This window comes from Lutra lutra, chromosome 14 (assembly GCF_902655055.1).
Source record: "Lutra lutra chromosome 14, mLutLut1.2, whole genome shotgun sequence".
NCBI classification, from domain to species: Eukaryota; Metazoa; Chordata; class Mammalia; order Carnivora; family Mustelidae; genus Lutra; species Lutra lutra.
Window position 1 is genome coordinate 24,467,642 of NC_062291.1, and position 20,244 is coordinate 24,487,885.

Consider the following 20,244-nt stretch of genomic DNA (forward strand, 5'->3'; position numbering starts at 1 on the left):
ATTTCTATATATTGCGTGAGATAAAAATCTAACTTTATTTTTTCCAGATGGTTCACAAATTCCCCAACATCATTTATAAAGTTGGTCAGCCTTTCCTCGCTAGTTTGAAATGCCACTTTAGTCACAATCTAAATAGATCTGTTTTTTAAAATCAAAGCTTAAAAATGAAATGAAATGAATGACAGTAGAGAACAAAGACAAGAAATGCAGACAAAAAACAGACATCAAGATAATGTTGTACACAAACCTTTTAATGTATATAATAAAATACAAAGGTCATTTGTAGTAAAATAGTATTGATATAAATAATTTGGAGAAAATATTCTCACAAAATATCCTAGAAAGGACTTAGAGGATGGACATGCGTACAATATAAGGCTGCAGCCGTTGATTATTTGAACACTGTTTAAAGTTCCTCCCATCATATGGAATGTTATTTGAAGCCTCAGGGCTATAAATGTCCTCCAGCTGCCGAGTTTTACCCCCAAATAGGATATTTGCGAGAGTGGATCAGAAGGGCCCAAAGTACAAAGAAATTAGCAAAACCAAACCAAAACAAAAAACCCAAACAAAACAAAAAAGTAACAGTCTCTTCTTATAATTCAAGATTTTTTTGTGTGTGTACGTCAAGTCTCTACAATATATTTCAGCATTTCACTTTCCTAGCGCCAAAGCAGAGTGAAGGTGGACAGACACTTGGCCTTCTTCAATTCTTTCTCTCTCTTAACCAGAGAATAGATTAAGAATTGAAACTAAGTGCCAAAGAGAATAGATGTCAGTGCTGAAATCTGAAACCTTGGAGGAAACTTAAACCATGTGCACCTATAATGCATGCTTTTCCAGAGCTTTCGAAGCTTTCTATTAAATCACAAATCCACAATTAATATTACAGTAGAGAATCCCAATGCTTCTTGGTTGTGTCTTTCTGGTTTTACAGGGCCTGAAGTGCTGCAACATATTAGTGGAAGCACTCCAGGTCTCACCGGTAAATTTGTATGAGTCTTCACTTTGGAAGATTAGCTAGAATGTTATTGGCCAATACAAATTTTTATTTTCCTATGTTAGCAGTTCCAGCTGAAAAAAAATTCACAGAATAATGAAAGATAAAGACAGTTTAAGGATCTTGCAATGGGAAGTCATGTCCTTTGGGACTCATCTAGTCAGGGTCAAAAGAAAACCCATGCCATGGTTATGTTTCCATACAACATCATTAAAACATGTACCCTGTGTTTCCTCATGAGTAGAATGATATGTTTTTAGGAAAGACATTTGATCGAGTTTCCATCAAGGAATTAGGTAACAACAACCACAACAATAACGACACCACCACAAACGAGCCGCTCTCCTCATTGGCTGGGGATTGGTGTGTTGTGGGTCTGTGAGGGATCATAGAGAGGTATGGCTTGCGACACATCGTACAGATGATCTGAACAGTTATCTGCTTACACATACCACGGAAGCAGGTCCCGGGTTGTTAATATACGCATGGTAACTGCTGTTTTAATCACTTTATAGGAAATGCTGGACTGTTTTCAAACACTACAATGTTTAGCAATCTAGAATAAAAACAGACAATTACTGAATACAAGTTTAACTCTTTTTATCGGGGGTCTTAGATTTAGGTTGGATTTAGGTCTTGCATTTAGGTTTTGTTTTTAAATGAACTAAATGACTACAAAAATAGTCCATGAGAGTAGAGGTACCCGCGGTTAAGTTAACGAATGTTGCCCTTCACAGATTTTCCTGGAAAACCTTGTGGAGCGTGTGTCTATTTCTGCCACCATTCATTGCCAAGATGGTCCTCCATGCCCTTTGCCTTCCTGGAACGCTAAGTAAAGCCAGACTCTGGACTTCCCATTTCCCAGGCTTTTGGAGGAGTGCTAATTACGAAATACTTTACTGAAACACTAGGAACTCAATCACGAAGCCAAGCCAAGTCTCAGATTTGAAAACGTTTAAAAATATCCTTGCAACAGCCGTACTACTTTATAGTTTATCTATTTTTAGATGCTCAATGTTTGTTTTGCTGGAAGAAAAAAATTAAAACATGAAAAGTATGCCATGAGCAAATCTGCAATAATAAGCCGCACATACATGTTGTAGAAGAAAACATTCAACATAAAATAGTCAACAGAAAAACAGATTCTGCCGAGGCGTTTTTATAAATAGTAGCACTTATTATTTTGCTTCCAATTGCTAAGCATTTTAAATAACATGCCCTTAAAAGTTGTCAAATTCTTTTCTTTATATAAATATAATTTCCTGATCTTAACGTTCATAAAATTATTGTGAAAATTATAAATGTATTCCACTCGTCTCATGTGTAATTTTACAATCATCATACTGTTAAAATTAGAAACACAAGGAAGAAAAGGATGAAATAAAAACATGCTATCAGGCACTGAAAAAGCCAAGGATTGGAAAATATTAATTTCTCTGTATAAAAATAGAATTTGCCTATGAAACATTGAATCAAATATTTTGAACAGATATCCTGTCACACAGATTTATAGATAAAATTGTCCCCAGTGGTTGTCAAACAGTCACACGCAATTTAAGGTCATACTCCGGTCTTATCTTTCATGTCCCTTTGAATTCCTCAGCATAATAACAAGGAGGAATTATGCTTTGAACCCTAAAAGAGCAGTTTCGTAACTGCTTGCCTCGAATGTAATCACTGCTATACAGTCAGGTAAATTTTCACACTGTATCTTTAAAAGCAAAAATCATTTAAAAATGTTCTGAATGACCTCCATCTAGAAAGTACAGAGGTGTGTAAGGGGAAAGAATGTCTATTTCAACACCAGGGAGGTGAAGTCTTAATGCAGGGAAGAAAAGCGAATTTCCTGATTTCCACAATGCCGTGGCGTGGCGTCCTCTGCACCCGGTCACCAGTCAAGGGCTGCTGGCTGCGTGTCTGGCTGATGCAAGCCTCTATCCCCGATACCTTACCAGGGACCAAAGGCCGACTCAGGCTCCCTATAGACGCAGTTAGGAGGGGTTCCATCCACCTCTGGCTGACTCCAGAAACTATGGTAACACTTAAAGGGCCTGAAACACCTTTACTCCCTGTTTCAGTGCTTCCTTGCATCAACCCTCATAATTCGACTTGGCAATACAGAAAATGGCAAAGTAGAGTTAAGAAATATACTGACGAATACCGCAAATCATGTTTCAGAGTGGAAATTGTGACTTTGCTAGCATTACCAGTATTTCCTGCCTCACAACCGAAATGGCTTGCTGTGAATTTTGCAGTGCCCAAGCCAAAAGCAATAAAATTTCTGTAAGAGCATATGCACCATGACAGAATACCACATCAGCCCAGAAAAATGATTTTCCTGGGAAGGTCTGTGCAGCTATGGAGCGGGCTCTCAATGCTATGGAAGCTGGGCAGAGATTTTCACTGCTTCCAGCTCACAGTGAGGTAATTTTAAAAGCACTTTTCCCTTCATTTGTTCTGCATTCACTGAATGTACATTTTTTGATGTCAGGGACATGGCAGGAAAGATCAGATGAGATAGTCTGACAATGGAGCCAAAGTTCAAAGCTTCTCTATTTTCAGGTAACAGCCGTGACAGTTTGTCTGCACTAAATCTTTTGAGGGCATGTCACTGTAACCCTGTCCATAGCTTTTCAAACAGTTCAAGACAAACAAATCACTTAGTCGTTGAACAACTGTAACATCTGATACCATCGCACAGAAGTTGTAGCGATAGCCACTAATCAAAGTTCTTTCCATTCAGTTGAAAAAAGAAAATTCCTCAGCTTTGGTTTAAGATCACTTTTTATATTGTTCTTTTGAAAATTATTATATGCCAAAGTTAAAAAAGAGGGAGAGAGTGTAGATTCGTCCATAAGAAGGACCAGGAAGTCCAACGTTCTAGTGGCTGCCTTCTGTCAGTAAGGAGCTATGGGGTGGACTGAGAGTCCTCAGGGGTGACTGGTAAGGTCTCCAAGGGGACCCCCAAGTCTCCCTTAGAGCCGCTCTCTGGGTCTCCAGATGAGATCTCACTTGCAGTGGGTTCACACGGGCAGCGGTGTTTTGCTTTCAGGCTTCCCGGCTGATGTAGTAAGGAAGCGCGGACATCCATCGCCAGCACCGCCAGGCGGTAGAGCTGTAACACCACAACAAGGAAATTCTTGGCGGCAAAGAACACCAACATCTGGTTTATGACTTTGAAGTAGGTCATCAATATGAGACGCACTATGAGGAAGGGGCCATCTTGTATGAAGATGCTGATCCCAATGTTCCAAAGATCGGCGCTGTATTGGCAAAAGAAGAAGCTGAGGAACCCCTTCATTGCCATGGACAAGGGGCAGACCACATGCTGTACTGAGAACACAAGACAGACCAATTAGTGCACCTCTGAAATGTGTAAGACAGAATGAAGTGGGGACAAGTCATCAACGATGGGGGCTGTACTACTTAACAGTTAGGACTGATTCTATAGTTTAATTCTGGGGGGAATGAGTGAGCTCATCCTTAACATTGAACACCACGTTTAGCCACCCCTTAACCACTTAATCTCTGTGGTCATTTTATGTTTAAAATCAATTGTCTGTTGTAATTTCAATAAAACACACAAAAGAAAGCCAGTCCTCAGCTTTCCATCCATGTCACAAATTTTAGATCACCCTCTAGTCCCCATCCTGGGGACACCACACCACCTTTTCTGTCCCTAGGGTCTGCAGTGTAGAGAGAGAGCACAGCAGGGCATTTTAGGCCTCAAGCCGGATAGGCTGGCTGCCTCATTTTTTTTTGTAGTAAGATGCTGGCCAAGTTACTTAACCTTCCTGGGCCCCAGTTTTTTCTTTAGAAAACCAAGGTAACAACGATGTCTGTGAGGAGAGGACCCCCTATTCCTTGGCTCTTTTTATTTCCATGAGAATAACACCCTTGGCTCCTCTCTGATTTCTCACTTCTCTCTTTCCCTTGGGATAATGAATGACTTAGCTGATGCTGAGTTTGGGATCCTTCTGTTTTGGGATTTACCTGTTTCCTGGTTGACTCACTTAGCCACACGTGTAAATTATGTTGTGAAAATGCAAGTGTTTATAATTCAAATTCAAACTTAATTCATGTTAAACATATTTTTCTAATGGTGGGTGGACAAAAGCCCAAAATAAATGCCATTGTTATTTTATTTTGTCTAATGCCGTATGGTTTCATTTCACGGTTTACAAGAAACACTGGATATAATTACTGATTTTCCAGTTGAACAAAAGGAGGCCCAATCAACAGATGAACCTTTTTGTTTTAATTTCTAAAATGCTAATTTAATTCAAGGTCAAGGGCATAAAATAATCCTTTATAATAATGAAGCCTTCCATTTGGAATTTTCAAACAAAGAATGCCTTCGTCTACTGGAGCCTGCAAATATTATGAAGCTGCTTTGATATGGGTGAACATAATGTACTGTTTGTTGGAAAATACAATAGTGATTTAGTCAGAAGTAACATTTGGTCTTTGTTTTTCAAACAGCTGCATAACATTATCACCCCTGAAAGTTTATACAATTTCTTTCCCAAATAAAAATTTTCTTAGCAAGGCTATAAACCACAAGATATAGGAGGGTGAGGAGGAACAGTGTGAATAAAAAAAGAAAACCAACATAAGATCAATAGTGGCCTCTCTCTCTTTTTAAAAAAAGATTTATTTATCTCTTTTAGAGGGTGAGGAGAGAGGAGGAGAGAGATGGGGAGAGAGAATCTCAAGCAGAATCCCTGCTGAGGGCAAAACCTACACAGGGCTTGATCCCACAACACTGAGATCATGACCTGAGCCGAAAACAAGAGTCAGATGCTTAACTGACTGAGCCACCCAGGTGCCCCAATAGCAGCTTCTCTTAAGAAGTTAGGGTCAGGAAATGGTTCCGAGGGGACCTCCTAAGAGTATTCTTCAACATCTAAAGTGATGGCACCAATATTCTGTCAGGAAACACCACATGATCAAGAGGTATAGATTGGGCACATTACAACAAAATGTGTTTGTGTGTGTGTGTGTGTGTCTGTGTCTGTGTGTGTGTGTTATTAGCATACATTTGTTTGTAATTATTAACCGGTAATTAGATTTTGGGTGTTTCTAAAAATCCACCCCCATTCTTTCCATCTATTTTGATGACAGTTTTGTTTCAAAGAGTGTTTGCTAAATTCTAAAATGGCCTCTGAAAACTCTGGGCCTATTAAAGTAAGCCAAAAGAAGATGCAGAAAGATTAAATATCTCTGTTTTAGATTAATTTTAATCCTGAGGCCATTGAGTAGGGTGCCATAAAAAAAGAAGTCAGGCTTAAGGAAAATGTAATTATTAAATCCTAGAATTTCTTCAGGGTAAAGTAGCATCCTGGAGAATTCTCAAGTCAGAATTCCAGGTATCTTTCCTGGAAGTTAGGGGATGACTCCAGATTAATGTCGTCCAATTGACCTTCCTGTGATGGTAAAAAATGTTCTGCTTAACGCACTGCCTACCACAGCAGCCATACACGGTAGCTGAGCACTTGAATTGTGGCTAGTGTGACTGAGGAACTGAACTTTTAATTTTATTTCATTTCAATTAATTTAAATTTAAACAGCCACATGTGGCTAGTGGATGCTGTATTGGACAAGCAGCTCTATATCATCACTAGTATGATATGCTTGGTAAACAGTTTCTTCTTACAAAGTCTTAGGAGTTGATGTATTTATTAATATGACCAATGGAATGCTAAGGGCCACTACTGAGGAAAATTTTAATTTTCCTTATAGCCCCCAAACTGTTCTTACTCCCTGGGATATTCTAAGATATGGGTCTGACAAAAGAATGAAAATGAGGCCTGAAAATATCAAGAGGTAACATATATATCCCAGCAACTATGCTAAGTACTTCACAAACTCTATCTTATTTAGTCATCACAAGAAACTTCAACTCTAGTTACTATGATTAACAGTCCCATTTCATTGGTGAAAATTGAGGCACAAAGGTCTTACGTAGTTTGTGGGAGATTTTACAATGCACATGTGATGGAACCACTTTTTGAAGTGAGTGTAAAGCTGTGCTCCAGTACACGCGACTCTCTCAGGATCACCAGGTCCCAGAATGGATCCACTAGCGGTTTTCTTAAGTTTCAGTCAATTTTTCTTCTAAACTGAACCGGCACCAACACTGGGATATCAAAATGATTAAAAATGATAATCTTCTCAAATGCCTACAAGATTATAGCTTGTAATCAGGAGTTATAATTTTCTGTTTCTTTGAGCAAATATTGAGACATTTACCTGCCAGGTCGAGTGGAAACTGCAGCATGCTCCAAGTCCATATGACAAGGATGGCATAGACTAGGGCAGGACTATTCCTAGAACACAGACAAAATTTTAAATTAGTAATAAAAAATATGATCATTTTTAAAGAAATATTTTCTCTTTTTTCTCATATTTGAGCATACCTTAATAAACCTCTCAAGTGTTGTCAGAATATCTTGGTGATATAAGAAACCCATGAAAAAAATCCATTCATGATAATAATGGAGTAATGAAGAAGTAAAAAAACTCCGAGACTTAAAATCCAACTTCCACATGTGCCAACATCTGTGTAAATTCTGGCAAAGCCTCTTTGTCCCATATTGTTGTCTTTAGTTTTACAAAATCATGGAAACACTATTGGAGATGGATGCTAGGAAAAATGTTAGACTTTGACTCAGAAATTCAGAGGGCTGACTTCAAGAATTTTCAAGGAGAAAATTAAAAATGTTTTTTTTTTCTAAGATCATGATACGCTAACCTAAAGATACATCTCAAAAGGACTACATGATACCCCAAAATTAAAAGTTCAACACATAAAAGAAAACTACCCTCAGCCGGGAAAAGAAAGTGAGAAGATAAATCCAATAATAAAAAGTTTACACCAATTTCCAGGATCTAAGTCAGGGAATATGACAGTTTCATTCACTATTGTATCCCCAGTGCCTGGAACAGCAAATAAGAGAACCTCCACAAATATTTATGGAAAAAATTATTGAATGTATGAAAGAAGGGCCATACTTGGCAAATATACAAATACACAAATGTCATTGACTTATGAGAATGGTCTTGAAGACTGAAGTCATAAAGAACAGATGTTATAAAAATACAAAGGATATTATAGAAATATCAAAATTAATTTTTTTAGCAAAAATACAAAGGAAGGTAGCAATTTGAGGTTAGTGCTATAATAGTAGATTTTATTGCCAACTTCTCTGTCAAGAGAGATTTTCAGATTGGAGGGGGATAGAAAGGCATCAAGTTGAAACCAAATATAAATGAGGTGGTTGCAAGAGATATCTTTAAATGCTTCAAGTATTGAGGCCTGGAAAAATTGGATCTCAAAAACTATGAGAGAAATTGTAAATGACATTTCTAAGCCTCATTATCTTGGTAGTTAGTGGCAGAGACAAGGGTGATGACAAAAAAATAAATAAATAAAGTCTTAATTTTCAAAATGAAGCAGAAGTGTATCTTAAAGTACAAAATGCACATTTACAATTAATCCCTAGTTAGGTTATATAAGTGGTTATTTAGAAGATTTCTGAAAGCCCTTATAGAAGACAATAATTACTAGGCATCAGCACGGGTTACTTGGAACAATTATACTCAGCATACTAAGATTTTCTCTCTCTGTCTCTCTCTCTCCAATAGAGTTAGGATTACCAAGCAAGTAATGATATATAAATTAATATAAGACATTTGGGTTTAAATAAGACTTGTGAAAAAGCCTCCCACAGTGTTCTTATTAACAAGATTAAGAAATGTTCTGGGTATAAGCACAGTTAGGTGGATTCCTAACTGTGTAAATGACTCCCCAAAGGGATCTCTCTAAGGGTTGCTGCAGGCTCTGCCTTTGATTCGATTCCACTTCACATTTCATCAATGACTTGGTTGCCACATTGATGGAAGGCTTCTCATATGCACATATGACATCGAGGCTGGATAGAAAACAATTACCCCAGAAGACACAATCAGGATCTCAAAAGATCCTGACAAGATATAACTGGATGACCTAGAACAGGATAGAAGAGGTAGCATTTCACAGCAGCCGCCATAAAAAAGGCTCAAGGATTTTCCCTTACTATTATCTAATTATAAGTTCACAGTATGACATGGATTTATGACTTTCCAAAATTAAATGTAATCATAGGTAATTTCATAAGAAGTATAAAGTCTAGAATTTTAAGTGGAGATACCTAGGGAATGCAGTCTATAACTTTATTCCATTTTTGCAATGTCAATGTCTATACATAATAGACCTTCAATAAGTAGTGAATTCTTAAATAATTTTACCTACAGTTTCTGAACTCATACTGTTTCAGGAAGTTTCTAATGATTTAACTATGATCACACTTAATCCTCATACCAGTTTCACAAAATAATTATACTTGTCCCTATTTGACCAGTGAGGAAACTGAGGCAGAGAGTTGTAGAAACTCTAGTTGTCCAAAGTAATGTGGTTATTTTAAGTGTTGGAAGCAGAAGTCAGCATCCACACTTTTAACCATGGTACTATACTATTTCCAAAAAGGAAACAGTAAGTTTTAGCCCTGCTGTATCTATAATGTTCAGAATATATCAGAAATATTACATATTGTGCCTAATGTTTTAGGAGGAAAATTTATAAAGTTTTTGGTCTAAGGGAGAGAGGCTAGGATGGTGAGAGATCTCAGAATCATGTTATATGTGGGATAGCTCAAGAAATTTTATACATTTAAAAGGCTATCATATGGGGGCGCGTGGGTGGCTCAGTGGGTTAAAGCCTCTGCCTTCGGCTCAGGTCATGATCTCAGGGTCCTGGGATCAAGCACCGCATCAGGCTCTCTGCTCAGTAGGGAGCCTGCTTCCCCCTCTCTCTCTGCCTGCCTCTCTGCCTGCTTGTAATCTCTCTCTCCCTGTCAAATAAATGAATAAAATCTTAAAAAAAAAAAAAAAAGACTATCATATGGAAAAGGAATTAAACTTATTTCTTCTGACTTTAGAAGACCAATCAGATTCAAAGAACTTTAGTGGTGCCTATAAGAATGCAAATTTTATCACAATAGAGGAAAGTACTCTCTAATAATACCACCTCAAAATGGAATGAGTTACCCTGAGGTTTAGTGAAAATTTTCAAAGAAAGTCTGGACAAAAATTTGTTGAGAAAATTCTGGAGAGGATTTTGCAACAGATGTAAAATAGATTGTTCAATAGATGGTTACTTTTGAAGTTTCTTCTAATCCCAAACTTCAATAAGTCTACCAAAAACTCACATGCAATTTGTCTGCAAGGCAGCAGGAAGCAATGGTAAAGAACAAGGTCTGGTGCTGTGTTGCTGGAGTTCAAATACCAGCTCCAACCCTCACCAGAGAGGTAGGATGTGGGCCTTCTGTCCCAGATCCATATTTACTGATACATGAACATGAACAAGTAATTTCACATCTATATGCTTTAGTTTATCCATATTCCATGTGAGGATAATGATAATAATTTAATAGCTACTAGATTTTATATGATAATTACATTAAGTATATTATAAAAATGTATTAAACATATAAAGCTCTTAGAACAACACTCAAAACAGACTAATTATGAAGGTTAGATTTTATTTTTTATTACCATATAACCTTGAGACCTTCTCAACTTCTCTTGCATGCCACAGTTCAACTTATGAAATGGTGATAATGATAGTATCTACCTCATAGTGTATTGTAAAGACTAAATAACTTATCATAACTAAAACCCTAGAACAGTACTTGGAGCGCAGAAAGAGATAAACATTACTTAGCAGTAGTAGCAAGTGGCAGCAGCAGAAGCAGCGGCAATGTTAGCAGTAGTATTTTTATTATGTGAACATACCTCTTAAATTTTTTGTTTTAATTCTATCATTTTACAAAATAAGGATAAATAATAAACACTAGCCCTTAGTAAGCCAAATTCTAACCCTACAATATAAACATATATCTTTTGCATATGTAATATCTGAGCACACACAAAATATAGGAAACTCTGAGTGTTGAGAAACATATTACTAAATTTATCAAAAATAACTTTGGAAAAAATGGCCAAAAAAATTTTAAAGCAGACAAATTTGTACTAAGTCAGATAGTAAACGTTACTCAGGAAGGTTAAAAGGAAAGTAAATAAATCACTGAGCTTAAATGACAATCATTCAAAATGTGAAGGAATTTTGGAGTAAATTTATTCAACATTATTTCCATTGTGTAATTGTCTCCCCTAATTGTCCCACCCCAATTTCTCATGTGTAATGTCTTCATAAATGTCAACTGAGAAGCATGTAAGCAGACAATGGACTCTATTTATAAAGAGACAAAAGATCTTGACAAATATAATTATATATGTGAGTATCACTTCTCTACTTGGAAAATTAGGAGGATAAAAGACTGGAATTTGGTAGATCAGTGCACCAGATTTTATGGGTGTAAAGTAAAAATAAAGTCATACATTGCTAATTTGCTTAACTGTTTCTTTTTGGACATGTAAATGTTCCTATAGATAAGAGATAAGCAGTGGATAGAATTCACCTCATTTTTACTTTAAAAAAATTTTTATTTTTTTCGAGAGAGTGTGTGTGAGTATGGGGAGAGGGGCAGAGGGAGAGAGAAATTCAAGCAGACTCCACACTGAGTGCAGAGCCCCAACATAGGACTCAATCTCACATCCCTGAAATAACGACCTGAGCTGAAACAAAGAGTTGGAATTTTAATCGTTTGTGCCACTCAGACTCCTCTAATTCACCCAGTCTTTAGAAAATCATCAACCTCTTCAGAAAAGAAAAAAAAAATAAAGAAAAAAAGTAAATGAGAAAATGAAGTATTAACTGACCTTAGAAGAAAAGCAAAAAGAGTTAAATGAAAAGAAAATACAGTGTAAACATAGGAAAATTCTCCTTTGTGTGGTCAAATACAGTGAGATAATAGTAATGTTATGAGAACAGACTTTTTCCTCTTTAATAAATGATCTGTGTTCAAAAAAAGACTGCACATGAAAAATTATCTCTAAATGTGTAAATAACCAGTTAGCTCTTCCTGGCAATGATATTAACATTCAGAATTGTTAAAAGTGTTGGAAGATGGCTGTCGCAGAATGAAAAGTTCAAAAACCTCTCTGCAACAAACATACTTGACAAATTGTCAAAAATAACCCCTTTAGATCTCTAAAAAATCAACCAAAGGCAAAAAAAAATTGAATAACATTTATTTATGAGAAACTGGTAGAACTTCAGTTAAAAAGAGTGGGAGTTTGAAGCATTCTTTTCCATGGGATATTTTCACATTCCTTCAGCATGGCTATGTTAAAGAAAAATTGCATCAGACAGAATTAAACAGGCAAGGAAGACTTTATTGTAGATTATTGCAAAAGGAGAGAAATATTGAGTTCATCCCTACTGAAACAAAAGGCAAGAGAACTTTTAAGCACTGGAGTGAGCTAGTGCAAGGCTACTAAAGGACATTAGATGGGGAGATTGGTCAATAGGATTAGACCATTATTTGGTGTGTGTGTTTGCTAATTGGCACTGAGGTAAGTTATGGTTCTAATATCACAAAGAGACAGAGAGATAGGAGTGCTATCTTTCTTGATGATCACATTTTGAAGGGATGACTCTTTCATCCATTAGAAAGATATCTGGATAGTAAAATAAGAAAAAGGTTGGAAGAAGACTTAATCTTGAAAGCGCAGAGAGATAACTTATAATTGCAAGTTTTCTAAAGTAAATGCTATAAGGAAAGGGAAGTCAAAGGTCTATACTCAGCAATAGATCTTTTTTTAAATTTTAAAATTATATATCATCATCCTTATTTAATTTAAAAACTTTTAAAAATACTTCATTTTTTATTTTTATTTTTTCATAAAACTTTTTTTTCTTCTTAAATCTTTTTTTTTAATTTTATTTTTTATAAACATATAATATATTTTTATCCCCAGGGGTACAGGTCTGTGAATCGCCAGGTTTACACACTTCACAGCACTCACCATAGCACATACCCTCTCCAATGTCCATAACCCCACCCCCCCTCCCAACCCCCCTCCCCCCATCAACCCTCAGTTTGTTTTGTGAGATTAAGAGTCACTTATGGTTTGTCTCCCTCCCAATCCCATCTTGTTTCATTTACTCTTCTCCTACCCCCTCAACCCCCCATGATGCATATTCTCTCCCTCATATCAGGGAGATCATATGATAGTTGTCTTTCTCCAATTGACTTATTTCGCTAAGCATGATACCCTCTAGTTCCATCCACGTCGTTGCAAATGGCAAGATTTCATTTCTTTTGATGGCTGCATAGTATTCCACTGTGTATATATACCATATCTTCTTTAGCCATTCGTCCATTGATGGACATCTAGGTTCTTTCCATAGTTTGGCTATTGTAGACATTGCTGCTGTAAACATTCAGGTGCACGTGCCCCTTCGGATCACTACGTTTGTATCTTTAGGGTAAATACCCAGTAGTGCAATTGCTGGGTCATAGGGTAGTTCTATTTTCAACATTTTGAGGAACCTCCATGCTGTTTTCCAGAGTGGTTGCACCAGCTTGCATTCCCACCAACAGTGTAGGAGGGTTCCCCTTTCTCTGCATCCTCGCCAGCATCTGTCATTTCCTGACTTGTTAATTTTAGCCATTCTGACTGGTGTGAGGTGATATCTCATGGTGGTTTTGATTTGTATTTCCCTGATGCCGAGTGATGTGGAGCACTTTTTCATGTGTCTGTTGGCCATCTGGATGTCTCCTTTGCAGAAATGTCTGTTCATGTCCTCTGCCCATTTCTTGATTGGATTATTTGTTCTTTGGGTGTTGAGTTTGCTAAGTTCTTTATAGATTTTGGACACTAGCCCTTTATCTGATATGTCGTTTGCAACTATCTTCTCCCATTCTGTCAGTTGTCTTTTGGTTTTGTTAACTGTTTCCTTTGCTGCGCAAAAGCTTTTGATCTTGATAAAATCCCAATAGTTCATTTTTGTCCTTGCTTCCCTTGCCTTTGGCGATGTTCCTAGGAAGATGTTGCTGCAGCTGAGGTCGAAGAGGTTGCTGCCTGTGTTCTCCTCAAGGATTTTGATGGATTCCTTTCTCACATTGAGGTCCTTCATCCATTTTGAGTCTATTTTCGTGTGTGGTGTAAGGAAATGATCCAATTTCATTTTTCTGCTTGTGGCTGTCCAATTTTCCCAACACCATTTATTGACGAGGCTGTCTTTTTTCCATTGGACATTCTTTCCTGCTTTGTCGAAGATGAGTTGACCATAGAGTTGAGGGTTTATTTCTGGGCTCTCTATTCTGTTCCATTGATCTATGTGTCTGTTTTTGTGCCAGTACTATGCTGTCTTCATGATGACAGCTTTGTAATAGAGCTTGAAGCCGGAATTGTAATGCCATCGACTTTGGCTTTCTTTTTCAATATTCCTTTGGCTATTCGAGGTCTTTTCTGGTTCCATATAAATTTTAGGATTCTTTGTTCCATTTCTTTGAAAAAAATGGATGGTACTTTGATAGGAATTGCATTAAATGTGTAGATTGCTTTAGGTAGCATAGACATTTTCACAATATTTATTCTTCCAATCCAGGAGCATGGAACATTTTTCCATTTCTTTGTGTCTTCCTCAATTTCTTTCATGAGTACTTTATAGTGTTCTGTGTATAGATTCTTAACCTCTTTGGTTAGGTTTATTCCTAGGTATCTTATAGTTCTGGGTGCAATTGTAAATGGGATTGGCTCCTTAATTTCTCTTTCTTCTGTTTTGTTGTTGGTGTAGAGAAATGCAACTGATTTCTGTGCATTGATTTTATATCCTGACACTTTACTGAATTACTGTACAAGTCCTAGCAGTTTTGGAGTGGAGTCTTTTGGGTTTTCCACCTGTAGTATCATATCATCTGTGAAGAGTGATAGTTTGACTTCTTCTTTGCCAATTTGGATGCCTTTAATATCCTTTTGTTGTCTGATTGCTGAGGCTAGGACTTCTAGTACTATGTTGAATAGCAGTGGTGATAACGGACATCCCTGCCGTGTTCCTGACCTTAGCGGAAAAGCTTTCATTCATTTTCTCCATTGAGAATGATATTTGTGGTGGGTTTTTCATAGATGGCTTTGATAATATTGAGGTATGTGCCCTCTATCCCTACACTTTGAAGAGTTTTGATCAGGAAGGGATGCTGTACTTTGTCAAATGCTTTTTCCGCATCTATGGGGAGTATCATATGGTTCTTGTTCTTTCTTTTATTAATGTGTTGTATCACATTGATTGATTTGCGGATGTTGAACCAACCTTGCAGCCCTGGAAAAACTTTTTTTTTTTTTATGTTCAGTTAGCCAACATATAGTACATCATTAGTTTTTGATTCTTTGTTCCAATGATTCATTAGTTGCAACAGATCTTTTGAAAGTTTAGTCAAACTGAGAGGAATGTTAAGGCTGTCTTGGTAGAATAGTAGTTTTACGAGGGAGGGTTTGACAGTGAAAACCAGAGGCCCCTCATGGCCATAGTGTGCTGATTTGGCTTGGAGTGGATTGTGAAATCTTGTGCTTAGAGGTGTGGTCAGCAAGAGTAATAAACTTTGTTGGAAATGAATAGGAGAGACCACAGCCTTGCTACTTTATGGTTGCAATCCCAGTTGGGGTGAATGGTAGACTGACTTGAATTTTAATGGAGAGATTTTGAAAATAAGAGCCTTAGATGGGCTAGATAATGTCTCCACATATGCCAGACATGCGTCAGGAAGATCAATGCAAACACAGTGGAAATTGAAAACTGAGTATATATGAAAACTTTCTGAATTTAAGTGTGCTATCCAACTCATACACAGATCCATATAGGTGATAAGGGCTTGATGTGTTTGATCACAAATCCTGTCCAATTGGCTAATCACAAGCTCTGTAGTCATAGCTACAATCCTAATAGGTCATGCTAAAAACAAACAAGCAAAAGAAGGATTAGAAAAAAAAAAGGCAGAGACATCAGTGGCTACACTCTAAGAGATGAGAGATTCCTTAGATTAAGTTCAGAAAATTTACTGAGACAACAAAAAAAACAACACTCAGAAACCTAAAGTATAGGGGAAGCTTGAGGATAATACATTGCTACAAAATATGATCTAAAATGTCCAGTTTCCACCAAAAATATAAAACATCAAAAAAAAAAAAAAAAGAAAGAAAGAAAGAAATAGTGGCTGACCTATACTCAGGAAAAAAAAATCAATAGAAACTGACTCTAATGGGGTTCAGATTTTGGGCTTAATAGATGAAGGCATCAAAGCAACTATTATAAGTATGTTCAAAGGATAAAATAAAACTATGTTCCACAAATTAAAGAAGAATATGATGACAATGACTCCACAAACAGATAATCTAAATAAAGATATATAAACTGTAAAAATAAATAGAAATTCTGTAGTTGAAAATACAAGACCCAAAATGAAAAATTCATAGGTATACTCTACAATTTGAGTCTGGACATAGATTTGAGATGGTAGAAGAAAGAATCAGTGATCTGGAAGGTAAATCAATGAAAATTATCCAAATTGATGAAAAGAGAGTAAAACGGATGGGAGAAAAAACAGTGTCAGAAACCTATGGAACACATTTAAGCATATTATCTGTAATAGGAGACTCATAAGGAACATGAGAGAATAGACCAGAAAATATGTTTCAATAGGCAATGACTGAAAATTCCTAAATTTGAGGAAAAACATAATTTACAGATCCAAGATCAACAATCAACAAACTTGTAGTAAGGTTAAGGAGACAAGGAGAAATACACCAACATACCTCAGTGTCAAATATCCCATGCCAACAGTATCATAAGAGAATAGAGTACCTAAGTTCATATGAGACAAAATAGACTTTCAGACATATTACTAGAGAAAGAGTGACATTTCATAATAAAAAATAGTTATTCCTCAGGAGGATGTTTTAAAAAATTAACGTATGCACACCTAAAAACAGAGCCTCAAAATACTTGAAGCAAAACCTGACAGTATTGAAAAAGGAAATAGATAATTCAACAAATAGAGTTGAAGATTTCAATGTCCCCACTCTCAAAAGTTGATAGAACAACTACACAAAAAATCAGTAAGGATACAGAAGAATTAAATAGCCTAATAACCAACATGACACAACTGACATTTACAGAACACTTAACCAAACAACAGATAAATACACATTTTTTTAAGTATATGTAGAACATTCTCCAGGATAAGCCATACACTAGGTCATAAGATAAGTCTCAATAGGTTTTAAAAGATTAAAATAATTTAAAAGCAACAGCAGAACTAAAATAGAAAACAACAGAAAGAAATTTGGGAAATCTCCATATGGAAATTAAAAAGCTTACTTCTAGATAACCCATGTGCCAAAAGATAAATCACAGTGGAAAATATTTTGAGCCATATTAAACAAAAAGATAACATATCAAAGCTTATGGGACACAGATAAAGCAATAGTTAGAGGGAAATCTGTAGTTTTGAATGTCATGTTAGAAAAGCAGAAAGATCTCCAATCAATAATCTAAGCTTTCATCTTAAGACACTTGGGGGAAAAAGAGCAAATTAAATCCAAAGCAAGCAGAAGGAAGGAAAAATTAAACATCAGAGCACAAATCAATGAAATGGAAAACAGAATAACAATAGAGAAAAATCAATGAAGTCAAAAGTTGGTTATTTTAGAACATCAACAAAATTGATAAATCTAAAAAAAAAACCCAAAAAACAAAAACCAGAGAAGACACAAATGACCAACTCAGAATATAAAATGGGGCATAATAAGTGACCCTATAGAAACTGACACAAGTTTAAGGGAATAATATAAAAAAAAACCCTAATATTAAAAACTTTATATGAAAAACTAGATAATTTATTTGAAATGGAAAAATTCTTAGGAATAAAAAAAGAAAATGTAATCAAGTTTACTCAGGAAGAAATAGAATAACTGAGTAGGCTTATAATGAAATAATTATGCTGAATTTGTAATAAAATATCTTCCCAAAAGTAAAATCTGGGCCCAGATGTCTTCATAGGTAAATTCTACAAAATATTCAAAGAAAAAACAGTATTAATCCTTTACAAAGCTCTTGGAAAATAAAGAAAGAAGGGATGCTTCCTGAGGCATTCACTGAATCCAATATTATCCTAATACTAAAACCAGAAAAACATACCATTAGAAAATATTACTATAGATCAATATGCTCATGAGCATAGATATGAAAATTACTAATAAAATGTAAGCAAACCCATATCAGCGATACACTGAAACCATTATACACCATAATCAAATTTGATTTATCCCAGGAAGTCAAAGTTGGTTTAGCATCTGAAAGTTATAATACACCATATTTATAGAATGAAAACAACCATGACATAATAATCTTGATAAAAATAGGAAAAGAATTTAACAAAATTCAATGTCCAAAAGAGAGAGGAAGGAAGGAAAAAAGGAAGGAAGGAAGGAAAGAAGGAAGGGAGGAAGGAAGGAAGGAAGGAAGAAAAGAAGGAAGGAAGGAAGAAAAGATGGAAGGAAGGAAGAAAAGAAGGAAGGAAGGAAGGAAGGAAGGAAGGAAGGGACCCTCAGTAACCTAGAAATAAATAGGAATTTCCTCCAACTGATCAAGGGCATCTACAAAGTTTATCTGCGCAAAACCTATAGCTATCACATCATCCTTAATAGTGAAAGACAGAATGTTTATCCTTTGAGATTGAAATGCCCACTCTTACACTTCTATTTAACATTTTACTAGAAATCCTAGCCAGTGTAATAAAGTAAGAAAAATTAATTAAAATCATACAGACTAGAAAGAATGAAAGCTACCTTTACTTACAAATGGCATTATCCTGTAAGTCAAAAATACTAAGGAATATACAAAACTAATAAAGAAGCTGACATTATTGCTGGGTACAAGATCATCATCCAAAAATCAATTGTATTTCTATGTAGTACCAATAAAAACATGAAAATGATATTAATGAAATTAAGAAAATAATTCTATAGAAAAGAATAAAATACTTAAGAATAAGTTTAGGAAAAGCAGGACAAGACCTACATGTTGAAAATTATAAAACATTACTGAGAGAAATTAAGGGATATCTGAATAAATGATGAGATAATTAATGTTCACACATTAAAAGACTTAATATTAAGATGTCATTTCTTCATAGTTTGCTGCTTAAATTTAATACAATGCTTATCAAGACTCCAGCAGGATTATTTTGTAGAATTTGACAAGCTGATCATAAGTTAAACGGAAATACAGAGGACCTAGGATAGCCCCTCACTCCCCCAAATTAGAAGAACAATGTTAGAAGATTTACAGCATCTAGTTTCAAACTTACATAAATTCTAGTAATCACAATAGTGTAGTACTGGCATAAGGATAAATATATAGAGCAATGGAATACAATAGAAAGTCTATAAAAACTCTAACATGTGTTGCCAATTGATTTTTGACAAAGATATCAAGGAAATTTAATAGGGAAAGGGTAGTCTTTTCAGCAAATATTGCAGAGACAATTGGTCTCAGATAGGACAAAAAATGTTCTGGGACAGTGCAAAAAAGGAGACAAAATAAGACAAAACACAAATTTAGATCCTTACTACACACACACAAAAGTCAAGTCAGAATATTATAGAGGGAAATATTTCTGATTTTGGGTGAGGAAAATATCTCTTAGGTATGACTCCCAAAACACTACTTAAAATTGAAAAAAAAGATACATGGGACTTTATCAAAAAATTTTTAAAAATACTCTAATAGCAATGGCCATGGTTGCCAAACTGTGGAAAGAACCAAGATGCCCTTCAAAGGATGAATGGACAAGGAAGATGTGGTCCATATACACTATGGAGTATTATGCCTCCATCAGAAAGGATGAACACCCAACTTTTGTAGCAACATGGATGGGACTGGAAGAGGTTATGCTGAGTGAAATAAGTCAAACAGAGAGAGTCAATTATCATATGATTTCACTTATTTGTGGAGCATAACAAATAGCATGGAGGACAAGGGGAGATGGAGAGGAGAAGGGAGTTGAGGGAAATTGGAAGGGGAGGTGAACCATGAGAGACTATGGACTCTGAGAAACAACCTGAGGGTTTTGAAGGGGCGAGGGGTGGGAGGTTGGGGGAACCAGGTGGTGGGTATTAGGGAGGGCACGGATTGCATGGAGCACTGGGTGTGGTGCAAAAACAATGAATACTGTTACGCTGAAAAGAAATAAAAAATTTAAAAATAAATAAATTAAATAAATAAATAAATAAATAAA

The 20,244-nt window shown here is 35.9% G+C and overlaps 1 protein-coding gene across 2 annotated transcripts in view; it reads right to left on the reverse strand.

Moving 5' to 3' along the window:
* Positions 1-230: 230 nt before the first annotated feature.
* Positions 231-20,244, reverse strand: part of TMEM26 (transmembrane protein 26) — a 50,493-nt gene continuing 30,479 nt past the window's right edge. For both annotated transcript variants that reach the window (XM_047703284.1, XM_047703285.1), the window contains 2 exons: positions 7,253-7,329; positions 231-4,333 (listed from right to left, as the gene is read on the reverse strand). In XM_047703284.1, coding sequence (XP_047559240.1) covers positions 3,909-4,333; positions 7,253-7,329 — 502 coding nt within the window. In that variant the 3' untranslated portion in view covers positions 231-3,908. The remainder of the gene's footprint in view (positions 4,334-7,252; positions 7,330-20,244) is intronic.